Here is a 19,978-nt window from a genome sequence, read left to right on the forward strand (position 1 = left end):
TTTTCTAACTCTCAGCGCTCTTTCTGCACTGCTGCAGGTCTGAATCATACTATCCGTGTGGTCGTGTAGTTTATGTATGTTCCGTTTTGTAGTCGTCTATTTTACGTTTTGAAAGAGGGCGGGGGGCGGAGGTGGCAGACATTGGGAGAACTATAAGGAAGTCTGATTCTTGATCAGCGAAAGGCTCCGAGCAAGAAAGGCGTCATTTGAGGGCCTGCCCATCCGCATCAGATAATCGTGTTTGATTGCTTCGCCTGATGCCTGCTCTTGAGTACACGGGAGCCTGCAGTCGTGCCAGTTATGGAATCCAGCCCGTGTGATTTGACATCCACGACAAGGCAATATTTGTATGCAGCCCGCTTTTTGAACCATCCAATCGCCGCGTCTCTGTGGTGAAGGCACCCATCGCCTTCCTGGTTTGACTCTCGCATCCCACCTCCTGCACTTGAAGCTGCCTCGCGCGTCTGCTCCCCTCCCCCTACTTCAGTAATCAGCCAGTCCCACTAGATCCCATCGCGGGGGGTGGGAGGGGTGGGGGGTGACAGCAGCAGCAGCATCCACGCTGCATGATTCCGGCATCAAGCTGCCTCCGGCTTCCAGCCCCCTGCCCCCCGACTCCCTCCCTCGTCCTCTCTCGCTCTCTCTCTCTCTCTCTTTCTGCCCCTCATCTTGCTCACTTTATCTCTCGTATTCCTCTCCCCCATCCCTCGCTCCGCGCCACTCCTTGTCATTTCATATCGTTTGACTTTCAATCCCGAGCCATCGATCGCCCCTCCATGAAACGGAGCGATTGATCTGTCACTCCGGCACCTGGACCAAGTACGGCAGCATGTCCCGGAGGAAGCAGAGCAAACCCCGGCAGATCAAACGTGAGTTCCACGGGAGACGCGTATTCCGGGGACGAGCGGGCAGGGGAGGGGGGCACCCAGAGCGTGGGAAGTCGGTGGGGTCAATGGGGTCAGCGGACAGAATAAGGAAGCAGGATTTAAATGTGAATGCAGCACTATTGCTTGCCACTTCCAAGCCTTGTTTGATCACGTGCGCCCGCTTGTATGTTTTTTTTTTGTTTGTTTTAGTTCATTGTGTGCACGCTGTTGGAGTGTATTTAAGAAGTGGCACTTTTGTTTCCATAACTTTGGCAAACAACCAACAACAAAGTGCCGTGCGCCACGGCGTGTCAACGGAGCACGCGGAGAAGTGATGGGAAGCAGTGGCGCGGTCAAGGCTGTCAAGTGGCGAATGCGAATTCTGGGAACCACGGGCAGCGCGTTACTTTATCACAAGCTATCGATGCCACCTCGCGCATGGGTCTGTGGGGGCAAGCTGGCTCTGTGCGAACGTGGGCTTCGCGCTCGTGCCAATGCATGCACGGGTCATTGTGGCTAGCTACGCGATATTACGGTGGCAAATGCATCCATGGCTCATTGTGGCTAGCTACGCGATATTACGGTGGCAAATGCATGCATGGGTCATTGTGGCTAGCTACGCGATATTACGGTGGCAAATGCATGCATGGGTCATTGTGGCTAGCTGCGCGATATTATGGTGGCGAGGTTATTGTGCGCAAAGTGGTTTATGCGCATTTATCATCATGTCAAGGTGCTCGGGTCGGATTCACACACATGTTTTCCAGGTTACTTTACCATGTTAAAACATGTTTGTGAATCGGGCCCTCTGTCTCCGTGAGTTGAACGTAACTCCTTTTCGTTCAGCCTGAGTACAAGTTGTGAAAGGCGCTGCCGGCCTGGTGTCTTGCAATGAGCCACCGGTCCCCCGAGCTCCGAAGGAACACGGCACACTTCACAGTAGCATCGTGCAAGTTCTGCGGCATCTCCGGTGAATTCGGGGGGTGTGGTGTCGTACTCCTGCTGAGGCAGGCGTCTGGTGTCTGTCAAGGGTAGAGATTGCCCGGGGCCCATGCGACAGGTGGTCCTCGGTAACGGCAGTGACTGTTGGCCAGCTGCCCTTGCAGGGGCATCCCTGTGGTAGCCGTGGGTGCTGCAAAGTCTGCCTTGGAAACTTTTCAAAGTCTTCTGCCCAATACACGACCCGAGGCCTTTTTCGAGCCTGCGAGTCGTGCGCATGTTTTGGGAACAGAACAGCATTAGACGGGGTTGTGAACAGCAGAGAGCTGTCTACGTGAACGTGTAACTGGACGCTCCGCGCTTTTTCTCGCAAGCCCTCATGGGAGTCGGCGGTGTCCCGGTTCGGCATCGTGTGTGCCATTGCACATCCTTACAGACGTCCATCAACCACAGGGGCGCGTGCGGGGCTAGAAGAGGCCCTTACACGCGTACACTTGCTGCCTGAGCCCCAGCATCGCCCGCATGGAGGGGACTGGACATGTAGCACGGCCCTCGTGTAATGTCTAGGGCTGTGTTAGCCACTGAAGCACCCAATCCCATCCTTACCATATCGTCGAAGTGGAGCTGTGTAAAGACCCGTCTGCTGCCCGTGACAGGCTGATCCTGGAACATGTCCGTGTTAGACACGCGTGTACACATGGGACCCGCGAATTTCTTCTGGGCTGTGCAAGTAGCAATGCACCCGTGCTTTCCTGCTCTGTGTTGAACCCGGGCCCACGCGTTCGGCCGTTCTTCAGTGGATGGCTGGTGTCTATGCCATTAATAAACAATTAACATTAATTGATTGTATGTTGCAAAGAGCATCTGATTGTGTTTTTGCTTACTGCGTTATCTACCCAATTAACTTCATGAAATGTTTTCTGGGTCCGCATAATGCAGCTGCAGATAAAAGGGCGCTCATTAATTGAGGAAGGCTTCGGGTAATAAGACACGCGAGCCAGCCCCCCGCCTAATTCCTGCACACTCCTTCATCCCTGCTGCACACTCGCACGTGGTGGCGTGCATTCACTGCAGAATTGCCCGCCCCCACGTGTGCACCGGCGAACGGACTCACCCGCACGCGGGCGCACCAATCTGCGTGCACAGATACACGTATGTACATAGGCCGTCTGGCTGATATACATGCACAGCTGCACACGCACTATGCCCGCATGCCTGTGTGTGCGCGCGTGTGTGCTTCTGTGTTCTCGTGTACATACAGATTAGCATACTTGCAGGTCCATAAACAAATAACTACCACAGCGTGCATGTGTTATAATATTCGGTCCAGGTTTGCTGGGCGGTTGGAATGCGTGTGTGTAGAGTGTGTAGATATATAAACGCCCACCCGTCTCTCTCTCTCTCTCTCTCGCGTGTACATGTGTCCACGCGTTTACGATAGCATATCTAGCCGTGTGTTCAATGTCACCTGAAATGTATGTAATGTAACTAAGAAACTGAACATTCTCGTAATGCGCCCCGATACGTTCGGGGCGCTCTATAAATAAATAAACAAACCAGCATGTTTCACACAGACACGCACAAACAAACTCTCACACCCGCGCAGGCAAGTTATAGATCCCACGCCCTGTTTGAATGGCATTTACGTCATATAACACTGTTTAATGCATGTTAGGATGTAAGGCAGGCATATATTGATCATGCTATGTTGTTACAAAGCACGCTTTACGCTTTTCTTGGGGCTTCCGGTTATAATAAATACCCATGATTAGTAGCGATACTTGCATCTCGTGTGGGATAGGCACTTCAAAAATGCAAATACAATTTGAAACATGCGTCCTTTAAGCACCAGCGACTCTGTATTTGTGAGTCCTGTTGTGGCGTGAGCAGCTCGCCCCGCTGAAACGCCGCCAGTGTCCTTATATGCAGAGCCTGTGCCTTGTGGGGTCACTGGAACCCCCACATCCCAGAAGCATACGCAATCATTGTAGGTCTGTAAGTCGCGAAGTTAGCAACACCCATGGCAATTCTGGGGTTTTGCAACAATTGCTGACCCGGAAATATAAACCCCACCGCCGTGGAGTGTGTCTCGGTCCTTGCGTGCGTACTTCCACCTGCACGTTGGGGAAGCGAGGCACGTTCAACGTGGAGCGGGCTGCGTGTCCAGAAAGCAAGGCCCGTTCCTGGGGCCCGTCCCTCGCATTGGAATGTGGGAGAGATGGGGGAGGGGCGTGGAAGAAGACACTGTGCCAGGCCCTGCTGCAAAACAGCCGGGGTCTACTGCACTGTCATTCAATGCATTTCACCGACGTAGCCCCCCTGCTCCCAAAAGCCCTCCCCCAGCACCTGTCAACCACAAAGGACAGTTTACTGCGCTTAACTACTACCGTCGCTTTCAAATGAGAAACAGGGTAGTGTTGGGGGCCTGATTTACAACGCGTTTTTCAATGGGGTTTCCCATAGGAAAAATCTTTTGCAAATCGGGTCTGTAAACTGCAGCCGCGTTTGAGATTCGAAAACTCCTGCAGAATAAGGGTATGATTTACAAAGGCGTTTTGCAATGGGACAGTCCCATTGAAAAAACACATTGTAAATGAGACTGTGTGCAAAGTTATTTGTGACGCACAGAGTGGTGGCATAACGCCAGGGCCCAGTCTGCCATGGCATGGCTTGCAATAGCCTCGGAAAGTGTGGCTGGGTTACCACTGGACCCCTCCTACTAGCTCGCCGTGACGTCACCGTGCGTGCACCGCACTGTAAATACACCTTAATACCTGGCCGTGTCCCAGCATCCAATGCATTCTAGACCCAAGTCTTCCAGAGTGTCTATGTGACAGGAAAGAACGCAAATGTCCTGTCATACGCAGCACACGTGACTTGGTAATACGTTGCTCTCAGCCGAAGCTTGCACGCAGCAAACTGACTAGAAACACGCACTTTCAAAACTCTGAGGAAAGAAAACACTAACACGCACAAGGTGCTAACAAGTCTGGACACATTGGTAACGGTGATTGCGTGTGACCATAACATAACAGCTGCCACTGTCCGGCCGCCGCATCCCTCCCAGGTAACGCAGTCCGGGCTCCAAGGCGCGGCGGACTGCCTGGCAGGCTCAAGTCACCCTACACCCAGAACTCCGCAGACAGGCAATTTAAAGGACACAAAGGTTGTCGGGCCCGGCGTCCCTTCCTCCTTCCGCCGCAGAGAGTCTCTGCTATCTGAAATTGTGATTTATGCAGCATTTTAATATTTTGCTTATTCTCTCCCCTCGGGTGCTCTCCGGGCAGCGATAAAAAGGCGACGCTGAAAGAGCACCATTAATTTGCTCTGATGACTGGCCCGATAAAACGAGATAATGGGCAAGATAAGCGCGCCAGATAGGCCATCGGAACCCCGATTATTACCATTAAAATTCCAAGCCGGCAATCTGCGGCGGCCAGATAATTCCTTCTCCCTTCCCGCCACTTTGGAGGATAAGGCAAAAATAGTCACTCGGCGCGCCTTGATTAGAGCCGGACGGCCTGGATCTCACGATAATACGGTGATAAATTATGTATTTCGCCCCTGTGTTTTGTCACAAAAACTCGGATTTTTTTTTCTTCTGTTTCATGTCACTTTCTTCCTTCCCTGCGCCAAATGAGAGGGGCTCCCTTCCTGAACTCTCATTAGCCCAGCCGGTGTGATGATAGGGCGTGATAGGGAGAGAGGTGCTTTGTATGGCAGCCCCGTATCAATGCTATCGGCCCATCTCCCTGCGCCAGCTGCTGGCTGTTGTTGTTTTTACCCTTATCACCTCCTGCCAATATGCCAATAAATTGTCCACATTGCGCGCCTATCTGTGGCGGTGCTGTACAATTTATGACAGAACCGATGAGGTTTTTTCGTCTGTTGTACTGACGCGTTTCTGTGTGGTTAGCACATGTGTTGTATGGGCGGCTTTACTGTTGGCCTGCCCCACCCCCACCCCTTCTGTCCCCGGGACCGTCTTCAGCCTCGTGATGGGTTCGCGGACATGCATGGCTTGCGTTGCCGTCGCCCTTAGAAACATGTTTTTTTCTGTCTTCTTTTAGTTTACTGAGACAATGTTGTGGCTGTCTGACAAAATAGTTAAGTTACGCGTTGCCTAGTTTTAATGGACGGCAAATCAGTTTTAAAGACTAATGACTTAATAACTTTTGTTAAGCGCTAGGCGCCGCCTCGCGGCACCTGGAAGGGTGGGAAGAAGAATGAGGACTAGGGCTTGCCGCTGGTTTTGGAGGCTGTCAGAGTCTTTGATTGGAATGCCACCAGGCTATCATCGCCTTCCATCACTTAGCAGAGTGAGTGAACGCTTCTAGGCGCTTGGCTGGACTTGACATTATTGGAGTGCCCGTGGCTTCTGCGCCAATTGTAAGTCGTTTGGCACCGAGGTGCTCTCATGGGCCCGTGGCTTCTTCCTGGGCCCTTCTTGTAGGATGGCAGCCTGATCCTTTGGGATGTGAATATACACGTGATGTGTGTGTGTGTGTGTGTGTGTGAATGCACGTTACACTGCCGCACGTGTGAGAAAGCCACGGCACAATCAGCCCTGAGTCACACTTTGAGAATACATTTCCTCCCGAGTTCAGCTTCGATATTTTACACACAGGGCAGTGCAGAGGATAACAAATAAAACATATCGGAAAACGAAAGCTTTTACTATGTACTTGGAAATCCATGCCCCCACCCGTCAAGGGGGTTTGCATACTTAGGACCTGATTCGCAGAAGCGTTTTAGAATGGCGCAATCCCATTGGAGAATACTTCACAGGGCATTACGTCCTAGTCTGATGAAGCTGATGACACCATGGAGGCCTCCCATCTGCAATAATTGCCCGACTACCCTTCCAGGGGAAGTGCTTTGAAATCCAATACTCAAAATGAAGTTTGTTTGACATGCTTAATAGATTGGCTTTCTTTGATGTTTAAATAAAGCACGCTTTGTTTTATATTGGTGAATGTACGTAACTGAATGCACAAGGTTTTACTGGGCAGATTGTCTGCTCGGCGCACCTGCTGACACTACGACCCTGATTCACAGAACGTTTTCCTATGGGATTGTGCCATTATAAAACACTCCCATGAATCAGGCCCATATATTGGATAGTAGGTGACATTCATAGCTCCTATTATTCATCATATATTCCATTGTTGGTCCTCCTGGTGGAGTGTTGAAGGAGAAACGATCACTTTAGAATCCTTTCCAATTATATTATCTTTCCAGAGAAGTTAGTTTAAAAATGCTCCTTGCTTTGCGACCACTGATAGAGATATGTGTTCCCTTGCAGTTTCCGCCATCAATGGCCCTCCCTGTACTCACAATAATCAGATCCCTTTAATATAGCACTTCATGTTGGATTGCCCTCACTTCTCTGCTCTTTAAAAATGGGGGTTATTAGTCAGTGTAATGGTACTCATGTAAATCGCCTCCGAAGCATGGTTCGGCCTTTTCAGGATTCGACCTTACAGAGGGCCGGCTTTCCCCCATTTGCAGACAGCCCCTAGCCAACCAGACCAACTCGCTCACAGTGCCATCCATCGGATGTAAGCAGGGTGGATCTGCATCCCATTCTGGCCAAATGCAGCACACCTTTCCCTTGTGGGCTAAATCAGTGCTATACATGAGCCCAGATGCCCTTGGGTTATGTGCACTATATTAATGACAGAATAAATGAATGAATAAATAAATAAATAAATAAATAAACCTTCAATAAAGTAGGATAGGTTTTATTTTTGGCACACTTGTAATGGCCTGATTTACAAAATCCTGTTTGAATGGGAAATCCTCATTGAAAAATCCTTGGCAAATCAGGCCCTAGGCATGCTAATCCTTTTGCCTGTTTTCTTAGATTGTCTCCTTTTCACCCGTTAGATGAGGACATAATCATACAACCCAGGTCCATATTGGGAGGAACCTTTTGATAATGAGTGACGAGGAGTCCATTTGAAATGGAAGAAGTTTGAGCGCTGTGCGGACTAGTTATTTTGCTCTTGCAAGCCACAGGATACCGATCAAAATAAACAGGTGGAGGCCAGACAGAATTATATACATTTGTCACAATCTGTTCCCTGGGTTCCAACTGCTGAACCAAATTAAGTTGGAGGCAATAGTCCAGTCGCCATTCACAGCCTTGCTTGACTTTTGATGTTCAAAATAAAGACCAACAAGATGATGATGAAGGACATGGTGATCGATGTCCTGGGACACGGTTTTGAAGCAGGTAAATGCTTGTGTTGTCACCAAACTTCAAATGAAGTGACATTGCCTGCAACTGACCTTCAGATGTTTTTGGAAGTGCATCTGATTTCCACATAGACTCAAATATATCCTTTGTCATCAATCATGGATACTTTACTTTTACTGGATGGAAGACTAGATAATGGCATTTATGTTCTGCCAGGGAAGGGAGGAGGTCTCTAGACCTGGTTCCTTATGCCATGGAACATTAATATCCCCGCTGGTGATGGCACATGGGGCATCTGAGGAAATGACCAGGGTGATCATTCCTGCCAACTCTGGCACTGTCTTCATCCTGCCTGCAGGCAAGCACCTTCTCATTCCTTTCTGCTTTGGTGAATGGGTTAGTTGAAGCAACCCCCCATGAGATGTAAGTGTATTGAGGTAATCACAAATTATGATTATTATCACTACATTTTGTATGTATCATATGGAGCATCGCAGAAGAACAAGGACCAATAAAAACAGACTTGCAATTTCATGTTGCATGTTAAAACCATTCCTTGCTGCCCCACTCTTTCATCAGCCAAGCACAACTTTGCAAGCTTTCAAGCATAACACAATTTAAAGAAGGCAAGTGTCTATTTCAATTGTCTGAGTGCAGACCTGCGGGACACCGTTAGAGTTATTAGTAAGATTGGATTCCCACTAAAAAGATGAGCAGGGCTCTGGTCCACTCCGAGAGCCCCATCTCGCGTGTAAAATCCTTGGCAACCATCACAGTTGACTTTTTTCATCAGAGGAGCGCATCAATGCAGGTGAATCATTCTGCTGGGAACAGCTCCATTGGAATGTGCAGATTTTTTGACATCACTTAGAGTTCATGAATGTGATATGGTCAAGTCTGATGTTTGCACTCCCCACCCTAACTGAGACTCTGTGATCTGCTCCCCACTGTCTCCCCCCGGTTGCTTATAGACCCCTTGCTGCCAATTGCCCACCCTCGCATTCTCCCGTTAGCTCCCCGCGACCCTTTTCTCTGCTTCCCTCACTGTGTTCTTCCCCCTATGATTGTAAAGTGCTCCGTTGCTTCTCGAAGCTCCATAAATATAATAATAATAACAATAATTTGGCAACATTGTCCACTCAGATCAACATTCTGAAGCACCATTAGAATGGGAAGCAAGACATTCTTTACAGTTAATCCGCATAAATTCAAATTTGCATCGCTTCACATTTTAGGAGAATAACTGATAGGTGCAGGGAGATCGAATCCAATGTATCTTTATACCGAGAAACTGACTCAGACTGTGAGGGCGTGTGTCTTTACTGACTCAGACTGTGAGGGCGTGTGTCTTTACTCTTTCACAGACAGTGCAGTCAATACAACCCCAGGAATGTAATAAGTGAAACAACTGGCAAGCACATCCGGGGTGACAAGCCGTAGAGAAAATATGCCTCCCCCAAATGAATCTACGCACAGCATAGCTCCCGTCCAGCCTAGTATGGATAGTATGGGAGGAGGCAAGGGGGGGGGGCTTTCACCAAAGAATCACCGCCCACTGAGATAGTGCAACAATTCAGGCAACTGTTGCAATCACCATGACACAATATTCATTGATAAAATGAATGAAGTAGGTTGCTATGGGGATGCAAGGTATAATAACGGAGCCCATAAGTGAAATAGACGAAGCAATAGCAAAGTGTCACACATTGCAAAGTAGTCCATTTCTCCGGTTTGATGCATTTACTCACATCCTTACCAAAACACAATGTTTTTTGATATTTTGCACTGTTAAACATCTTTTATTATAAATGCCTTTAATATTATAATTAAACAATGCGTGGAAATAATGTAGACAAATGAGAGAAGACAATAGCCCCCTTAAATGGAGAATATTTAATTCACAAGAAAACCCCATTTAACTTCCTTTGTAGTAATTCATAGAATGCACGTTTTAGGGAAAAGGGAAGTAACTAGTCTCTGAAATGAAGATAGGTTAAATGAACTCACACATAACTGTGTCATACACAATAATTGGCCAACGATAACCAACTTTACATGGAACCAGGCCACCCTGTACCTAAATCCCAGCACTAGAGGCACATTTGCAAAACGTTTCTCAAGTGGATTGGCGCCATTGTAAAAGGCTTTTGTAAATCAGGCCAATTGCGTGCTCCCCCAATCAACCCCAAGTCTGCAAAAGTAGATCATGAACGACCCTTTGATAAGAGATGGGGGTGTGGTGAAATAGGGCAAGGCGCTTTCTGCACCCCAGCCAGCAACCCATGGATGTGCAAAGAGAAGATGAAATCCACCCACTTCAGCCTCAACCACTGCTCACTTTGATGGAAGGACAATATGTTTGTCTTAGGTAACATATCACTTTTATTAGTACAAAAACAACATTTCTATCAGCCTATCAATAATTATGTCACACGTTTTGTTGTCTTATTTGGTTCTATGAAGGTTTGGAGCATTTTTAAGCAGAATGGCAAATGTGCAGCATTATTTTTTTTATTCGGCAAAGATGACATTCGGAAAAAGGTACTAGACCTCTTATTTTATATGGACACGGTTGGTTGACATTAGTAACAAACCCAACAGTGATAGCTATTTCTATGAGCTTAACCACTAGACTGCATATTACTAAGTGCCTTGCACTTTACCAAGGAATGTACGTTTTGCTGCTGGTGTTCACCATTGAAATAGAGGTCACGGTGGTGAACTCTTATCCTCTCCATTGGCTAAGGCAGCACTGAGTGCAGGGCCTTTCCTTTGCTGACAATGCTATGCACACTTCTTAGTCAGGCTACCGATGCATGCACAATTGGCAGGCGTTTCTTTGAATGTTCAAATGTTAATGATAGATTTCAAGAACTGAAACATGTTAAGACTCGTGGCAGGGCCTGTTTATTTGGCCCCCTCCACGGGACCCATCACAGGTACACTCCCCTGTTACATTTGTGGGTTTAATGCAATTTATTGTGATGTTTATTTTCTGTTATGTCCTTTCTCTCTTTTTGTTTATCAAGACAGTGTTATCTTCCGCCACTTTTTATTTTTATAAATGTGAGTGTCGTTTTATTCTTTGCTTTATTGTTTCGGAATTTGATGTCTTAAAACATATATGAAGTAGATTGGGATTTCTTAGTCCTATGTTTATCTATCCGTTACCTGCATGGTGTTTTTTTTTCTATTTGCATTGTCCATATGGTTTCTTCTGTATCTATTGTTTAGTTTGTATTTTGTATATTTTGAGTTTCATTTTCTGTCTATCTTTTGTCCACATCTTCTTCTTTTTCCTACATCCACATTCTACCAGTCTTTTTACCATTGCTATTGTTATAGTCTTTTTTCTGTATTTATTTACTACAGCATTTCTATTTTCATTGTTCACCAACTATTCTTTTCTCTTTTCTTTTCCTATTTAGTCATTTTACCATGTCTTTTGACCACATTACCGTGACATGATAAAAAAGTAGAAATTGGGTCTATTCTAGCATTTTCCACTGCCATGTGCAGCTGGATGCTCTAACATACAGCTCAAATGAGTTGTGAAGAATGGTTTTGATTCCTCTGCTAGTAAGTATATTCCAGTAGGCAGATTACTCCCAGTTAACTTTGTTCATGAAGTACTAAAGTTTAATTACTGAGGCCTTATTTGTTTCTTTTGTTCACTGATCCTGAAGATGGTCATTGTCATCAAATCCATTGAGCATAATTGGCATAACCCTTTTATTTGAATTACATAATGTATGGATTCATTCTCAATAACAGTTACATGTGTTCATATTTTCGAATTTTCAAACGCATTGGAATTTTATTGAAGCACTTTGGGCAAGATTGAGTGCACAACCTGCCAGAGTGCTAGTTTTGACTAATTTTACCACTATGAACCTGGTTAATTAGATTATCTATTTTCAGAGCATAGCTGAGAAAGAATGTAAACGAAAGATGTGTCCAGACCCCATTGAAAAAGTGAAGCCTTTTTTTGAAACTCGTTAAGTACATTATAGCCGCGGTGGGTTGAATGAAGATGATGACATTGGTTGGACAACGGCTGCTATTGCTTAATCTCCAATTTTCTCTAGACGATCAGATTTATAGTTAATTCAAATGATTACAAAGGATTGTCAATTTAAGGGACCATTATCACATTTTGTTTTACGAGGTATACCGAGATACCAGGCTCCTGTTGATGTGGCTACCGCTGTATTACACAATTGAGCCCGGCATCTTTTAGTTCTAGATGGTTGGCATCTCTGAAATGTAGAGCAGGACCAGCCAATGCACACTGGCTATCTGCGTCTGCGATGGTCTTGGGTTTTGGAAGAGATGATACAACAATGGGCCCACATAGGAAAACAGGTCACCTCTTTCTTAACATGTTGCACCAGTGTTGCACATCCCACATAGCCTTGAATGTTTCCAGTATTAATAATAGTAATAATAATAATAATAATAATTTGGCATTTATATAGCGCTACGAACCCTCAGGTATCTGAGCGCTGCTTATTATTACCCACGGTGTGTGGTGCTCATTTTTCGAGAACCCTCAGGTATCTGAGCGCTGCTTATTATTACCCACGGTGTGTGGTGCTCATTTATCGACCTCGGAGGGATGAAAGGCTGAGTTTGGCAACGCCAGGATATGAACCTGCGTTAGCAGGCTCCGCAGCAATGTCAAAGCGAGCGCTCTACTCGCTGTGCCACTAGACTTTGTTTGCAACTTACTTATTGTGGTTACTCTTCTCCCTGGGTTGTATTTAATTCACCGTTCTCCCATAGCAGTACAATTATGTCAGGTAACACCATTACATTGGAGGTAATATTACTAAAGTCTTATTTCAATCAGCAATTGATATACCACGGTTTTACTGGGATGAATGAATAAAGGCATGATTGGCTGGACTCTTAACTTTGAGACCATCGATAATCTAGTCTCTGTCTTTACTACCATCACATTTTCCTCCACTCTTTTTCCTGATGCTCTCAAAGTTCTTCTTTCAATAACAACTCTACAGTCACTGCCAGTTTGGTCTGATAATTATGATTGGTTATTCATAATGCGCTTAATACCCAGATGTTTCTATGCGCAGACTCGGTGATCGAACCTATGTTGCTCTGCCTCACCTTGCTTTCAAGGCGAGCGCATTGCCCCTGAGCTATCCTCCCAAGCTAATAGCAGGCACATCAGCAGCAGCCTGGTATCTCCGTGTAGCTCATACACAAACGGATACAATTGTCACGGTCAGCTAAATCAACAATTGCCTCGTTACCTAGTCCTAACACTCACCCAATGACAATGCAGCATATTGTTTACTATTGGATTTATTTGGGTAAACAAATAAATAAACTTGTTAACACTGAAGCTCTATATAAACACTTAATTAGATAATAAAAGACCGATCACTGAGAAAGATTCAAGGGAATGCAAACGTTTAAAGATGCAATAGGCCCTATTATGTTCTTAATACTAAAGTTCTGAAGAATTTAAAATGAAACCACTCTACATAGTCACATTACTTAGGCGGAGCCATAGTATTCCAGCACGTTCTATGTATTGTTCTTACACCTTCCATCTTTGGGGCCTTTAGATTACTGCTCCCAAAAAGCTGCCTCTTCGATTTTGTCCATTCCTTAGGTTTTTTTTATAGTAACTTTCCTTATCACTTCCTTCATTGTTTTTTGCCCTCCCCCATGAACTTTGCATATCGCAACCCTCAAACCCACTAGTGTCAACTCTGCCCTTCCGCAATGCCACATGCCCTGTGCCCCATTGCAGGTGTTTCCTGTTACAATTTTACATGCCATTTACACACACCCAAACATCCCACCACTGTCTACAAACCTTTCCCCCTTAACTGTTTAACTTTCAGCCATATCAGGTGTGTGCTGTGAAGGCCTGCACGCACTCGTACGAATCCCTCGCTCCCGGATTCGCTCGCAGGTGTGCTGCTGTGGCATTCCAGCTCTCTGTCAGCATTCAACGGGCCAAATTCACAGAATCGTTTCATAATGACAAAATCCCATTGGAAAACGCTCTTTGAATAAGCGCTAACATGTGCAGCGTTCCCCCAACAGTCTTTCTTCTGAGCGCCGTTGTACAGACACTGTTTTGATGTAATATAGCTCCAGGCATCAAGAGATCACCATAGAGGAAAGAGGTCAATTGACACTCAAGATCACCTCCATAATAACTCCAGGGATAGAAAGAATAACATTACGCACACTGAAGCTGTTCTCAACCCAGACAAACCTATACACATCTCTCTGCACGAGCCGTCCAGCATACAGCAGGCATTTCCACCTCGACTCATTTTTCTTTAAATGTTAAATCTGTCGCCAAACAAATCCCTGTCTTGCCAACGAGTAACACTATCAACTATTGAAGCAGCAGTTGATCAAGTTTCAAACCCCCCTGCCATGTACTTTCTATTTCCAGCCTTTGTGATGTTGCATGTGGGACAGCAGGGCATGTTCATTGTGGCAGAAGCCCCATGCATTAGTTCTCTGCTGGGCTGCTTCTTCACCCATTGAGAAGTGTGAATGCTATCATCGCAGGTGCCATCCGACTCATGCATAACGAAAACACGTTCCTGCCAATGCTAAACCAGTAGCCTAGCTCATGTACCAGCAGGGGTGTAGCTAGGTCTGGAAATGACCCGGGCCTACGTTGATGTCGGAACTGTCGGGACTGGGGGCTAGCTAGGCGTTTGGCTGTAGCTCCTGAGATTCTATCCAGGGCAACAACCAAAAGACCAGGGGCTATATCCCCCTTAGCCCCCCCTAGCAACGCCTCTGTGTACCAGATACTGTGTTAGTACGCAAGAGAAATACATTGTAATTGCACATAGTGTGTATACTTTGAGTAAGTCACATCCATTTTAAAGTAGTAGTGTTTTGCTTACTTGCAATGCAGTGATGATTCTTGGCCATCTCACAAAGTGCTGTTCTTTCAAGAATGAAGGCTAGTTGCATCCCCTATCATTGACTTTAATGGAGTGAAAAGTTTGTGTCATGCATTTCAAATAATGAATAGGGAATTAGTCATGTGAACACTCCTGCTGTCGATGGTTATGGTTATTCGTGCAGATACATGCTTTGTGTGAGTAAGTGATGGGTTAAGCCATGCTCCGGACGGAAAAGGCCACCGCGCGCACAGGAAAGCGACCGATCATTTTAGCAAGGGATTAGCATAAAGAGAACACACATTTGTTTATTATGTTGTAGAATCAGCTGCTAGTATCTCTGCCACAGGTAACAATTGACTTTTCAGGCTTTAAGTTAATAGCCTTGTCTCTTGCTTGTAGGGATCAATATTAGTATTAATTAATCACCATTATCGGCCCGGGGATCTGGTTCTATTTGTTGTTACATCAGCAAAATATCAATATAGAAAGTGGACTCTCTGATCGCCATGGCAACTTCATCTCTTGGGTCACACAAAGTTTATCTTATCTGTGCATGGAGAGTGGCAAACTGCTAAGGGATCTAGTTTGAACTCTAAGAGCATCGATTTCGTTTTTTGTTTGTGAAGAGAGGCGGAATTCCAATCACAGGGGATAGGTGAGATTTAAATATTAATGCCCAGAGGCTTGTCAGAGAGGGTGTCACTCTGTCGTTGTCTGATTGCCTTCTTGAGATGACACAAAGGTAGAGCAGGCAGCCATGCGGTCGGATTATTGGCAGTCAATATTGCTTGCATTTATGGGAAAAAAGCTCCGCTTAGACCTACATTGCGCCGCCTGAGGGATATGGCAAAAGGCGATGGAAAAGAGACATCGGCTCATGCACCACACTGGCTGCCAGCATTGGCATCGGGATAGTAGACATTGGAGGGGCACATGCCCACCCTTCAAAGCTCAGGAAAATCGAAGGAAAGTCAATGCAAGACACATTGAAGGACAACCTTAAATTAAATAGAGTGAACTATAGAGAAAGATATCTGCCATCTCATGATATGATATTGCTGGAGAGTTCAAATGAGCAACATACATCACATTCTGTACACAAGCGATTACCGCCCTTGCCACACTCATGAAAGGGTTCTGTGAAATATCATCTTAGTTCATGGTCCCCAAAGATGAGTCTGTATTGGTTACATGTGGTGTGGCATTTCTTATGGGCATGTCGCCAATTCAACTTTCTTAAAGGAAATATTCTCAAGGTGGCACCCAAGAGCATGCATGTCCTGGGGGCCGGGGTATGAATGGCTTCACTTGGCAGCTGTGTGGGGCGAGTAATTCCCAGTAAAAGCAAATCACGGGTAATCACAGAAATAAGTCATGAATGTGTCATTAAACACACCTTTTGAATGTGTGCAAGCAATACAATAGGCATTTATCATGACTTCAGACCCAAACATGAATGCAGCCGCAATAAGCAACCGTGAGAAAGAAACATGCACTTGATGAAACCAATCCACTTGGAAACAAGCAAATCATTCCAGCACGGGTAGTTCAAGGCATACAGGAAGCACTTGTTTCCTTGCAAAATCCGCACACAGGTGTTTTTCTGCATTGCACCTGGAATGGAATCCATCTCGCCTAGTAAACTGTCAGTTAGACACACCTATGGCCTCCCCAGAAGTCTTTTAGACCCATGGATCCAGCCAACTCTTCCTTTACCCGTCTTACCTTAAGCCGCTGGTCGCTGGGACTCACTCTGAATTCTCTTTTACTGTTAAACACAATGGTTGCAGTTTTCGTTCCTTGACAAGTGCGTGCGTGCCTATGTGTACATTATTACTCCCAACAAATATTAAATATATTATATTATATTAAAAAATGATATATTTGCCATGACTACAAAAATCACAGCATTCCATTCAGTGGGAAATTGGAATTACCAAACATTTTGACTGGAGAATTGTAATTTGGCAGAATGAACCCCCTATGACCATCAAAGTGAATTTAGCTTTAGCTGGGCTGCGATGGTCTGAAGTCCAGATTCGATGCATATCCCAATACCCTGAAACGTATGCCTATGCAAATTGTAATTTGTTTTTCAGACTAATCTCTATGCCTCCCTTCATTTCCCCAGTGACCCATAGCAATAACCCACGGAAATTAGAGCCGGACCTTTAAGGTTTCCACCCTCATACAGGTGAATTCATGGTCAAGTCACCCAGTGCCAGAGGAATAAAGGAAACTCGTTGAACATGCTCCATTGTGATTGCAAGCACATTATAATAGTCAGCTCTTCTTACTATTTTATACAAAAATAATATTTGGAAAAAGGACCATGCTGTTTCTTTCATCTCGTGAAGATTGCAGTGGAGTGAGGATCAAAGGACTGTGTCAGACTTCTTCCGGTGCTCGCCCAGGTCTGCTCAGAGGCTTGGTTTGATTTAGAGGGATGCTTGGCGATGCAATAGGAACACATGTTTGCTCCCGACCATTATTGTTTGGAGTGGGAGAATGTAATGAATTAAATCCCCTTTTTCTGAGGAATTAATCAAAAATAGAACGAAACGGATTTATTTTGCTATGCATACAAAATTAAGAATACTTATTTGGCACTTGATTTATTCATACTGTATTTTGCTATATACGATTAACATTATTTCAGGAACAGATAATGTATAAGGCACATCAACTCATCTCATTATTTCATACAGTGATCTTAAACTGTGCAGAGAAAACAAAAATCATCGGTGCTATTACAGACAATGTGGGATATATGCATAGGACATTTAGTTGCTATCTCACTCTAGTCAGTGTGAAAAGGGATTTATACTTTATCTTAATTTCTAATTGTCCAGGTAGGGTGCTGTTTCCAGAACAGATTAACGGCTTCTGCATTTTTCATTCCACACAAAATTCTCTGATATGAGCATTCATCAGGTCAAAATATATTAGGGCAGAAAATTGGAAGATGCAAAACCATCTCCCATCATCTTTTCGCTGGTGTCAGACAATTGGATTGGTCACACACTGAGAAGAGGAGAAAATGGGGTCACTCACATTGTAGCAATATCATTTATCAATATGGCAGAGTTGTAGCCTGGTACTTACAATCGGACACCCCATTGAACAGAAGCTTTGGTTAATTGCGCATGATTGTACAGGACAGAGGGCCTGATTCATGGAATTATTTGCACGGTGCAAAGTGACTTTGCACTGACAACAAACACCCGGATTTACAGAACAGTGCAAAATGCACTTTGCACTGTTCTGTAAATCAGGGCATTTGTTGGCAGTACAAAGGCACTTTGCACTGCGATACATTTTCCATAAATCAGGCCCAGATACTTCAGGCCTTTTATTGGAGCCCTCAAGGGGCACTTGCACAAACTCAAACTCAAGAAAGGGGGAATCTCAATGAAGAAGGAAGTTAGGCTTATACCTCTCACAGAAGAAACAACAAAACGTAGAATACTTTCAGATGCCCCAAAAATAGCATCATTGGACCTGTGGTGACTCACGAGGTCGTGATATGGCACCAAGGTGTTCACAAATCTAGAACTATCTAGTGCATATCATCAAGTGATGTTGTTTCATTATTCCAAGCTGCTCACTGCCTTTGTGACTCCTTTCAGGTTGTGTCAATGCACACACATGCTCTTTGGGCTATGCCACACAGCCCAAGTCTTACAAGGACTCGTAAATATAGAGTTAAAGGCATTAAAGGGGGTGCAGTACTTCCAGGATGTTTTTGAGGAATTCACCCATCTGCGCGGGGAGAGTGTGCTCACCTGGGCTTTTTGATTTCTCAATAATGAAAATGAATGGTGTGAGATCAACCTCTAAGGACTGTGTGAGGTCATTCCGCACATAGTCCATCTGGTTCCCGCACACAATGCATACTCACATGTACTCCAGGAAGACACAGCCTACAGGTGTCGTCTTCCCCTGTCATGTTCAGCTGGAATGTGACAACCCTGGGTACATCAAAGCATCTCCAGAAGGGGCAAGGCACACCTTCCTCCAGCCATGAGCATCCTAATTTAAATATCAAAGGCTCCATGGATCTGCATTCCTTTTGTACACCGGCTGGTGGCAGTGCACACTAACGAGATAATTGAAGCAAGCCTACAACAGGAAGGCAGGACTAACAACCCTTTGTTATGCAAAACGTGAAGCTAGTTCCCCACCCACTGTATGAAAGGCAGTGAATGGCCTGTCTGGGTCCAGCAGTTACCACAGGTGTCCCTGCATAGCAGACCCCTTTCAGAGGGACGAATGATGTGATTTTGAGATAGGTGGGACATAGGTGTATGTTCTCACCCCTTGTCTGGCCTGTTGCAGAGCACTCTGGTCCTGACCTCATGCATAACAGAAGATTGTTGGTGGGGACGCAGGATTGGTTCATTAAGGTAGGCTTAGCCTGCACCGATCACTGGGGCCCATTTGACTTTAAAAGAGTGCTGAACCCCTCACTTAGCAGGTCATCTGAACACTTTGAAAGGAGTAAGAAGAAGGACACATTTGGACACGAGCTGAATGTACAGTCTACACTACATCTTCTGCCAGTGAAGGAAGGTCAGGAGATCTAAGAGGGAAGCAAGATCCCTCCACTAAACATCTCCCTAGGAACAGAAGGAGATACCAGACTCGGAGGACCCTTCCAGCAGCTCCAGAATCGGTACCCAGCCAGCACACAGCGTGCCGGGCTAGGTTCTGCCAGCAAGCCTCCTATGTGGGAAGTGCCGGAGAGTCTGTGGACAAAGGACAAGGCCTGCCTTGAAAGGATTTGAGCCCAGCGAAAAAGCTAGGAGGAGTGTCACACAAGCATCATCCAGCGTCCATCTTTTATGGACATTTTCGGGACCGTAAAGTCCTCGAACCGCATCCGGTTGCCCCACTGACTGTTGTCACACCGCATTCACAAGAGCCGTCGGAGCCGTCTTGACCAACATTCCAGATCTACCAACCCACACAGAGACAATGATTCTTGGCCCTGAGCCGGACAGCCTGCAGATGTCCATCCAGCCTCGCTTGCCGAACTGCCTGCCGCCTGGTACCTGCAG

General features: G+C 45.7%; 1 protein-coding gene across 1 annotated transcript in view; it reads left to right on the forward strand.

Moving 5' to 3' along the window:
- The first annotated feature begins 269 nt into the window (after positions 1–269).
- The window catches only part of ZFPM2 (zinc finger protein, FOG family member 2), an 815,442-nt gene continuing 795,733 nt past the window's right edge, over positions 270–19,978 (forward strand). Inside the window, exon 1 of the mRNA XM_069621491.1 lies at positions 270–869. Coding sequence (XP_069477592.1) covers positions 830–869 — 40 coding nt within the window. The 5' untranslated portion in view covers positions 270–829. The remainder of the gene's footprint in view (positions 870–19,978) is intronic.

The sequence above is a fragment of the Ambystoma mexicanum genome, chromosome 5q (genome assembly GCF_040938575.1).
Source record: "Ambystoma mexicanum isolate Mex_15411 chromosome 5q, UKY_AmexF1_1, whole genome shotgun sequence".
NCBI classification, from domain to species: Eukaryota; Metazoa; Chordata; class Amphibia; order Caudata; family Ambystomatidae; genus Ambystoma; species Ambystoma mexicanum.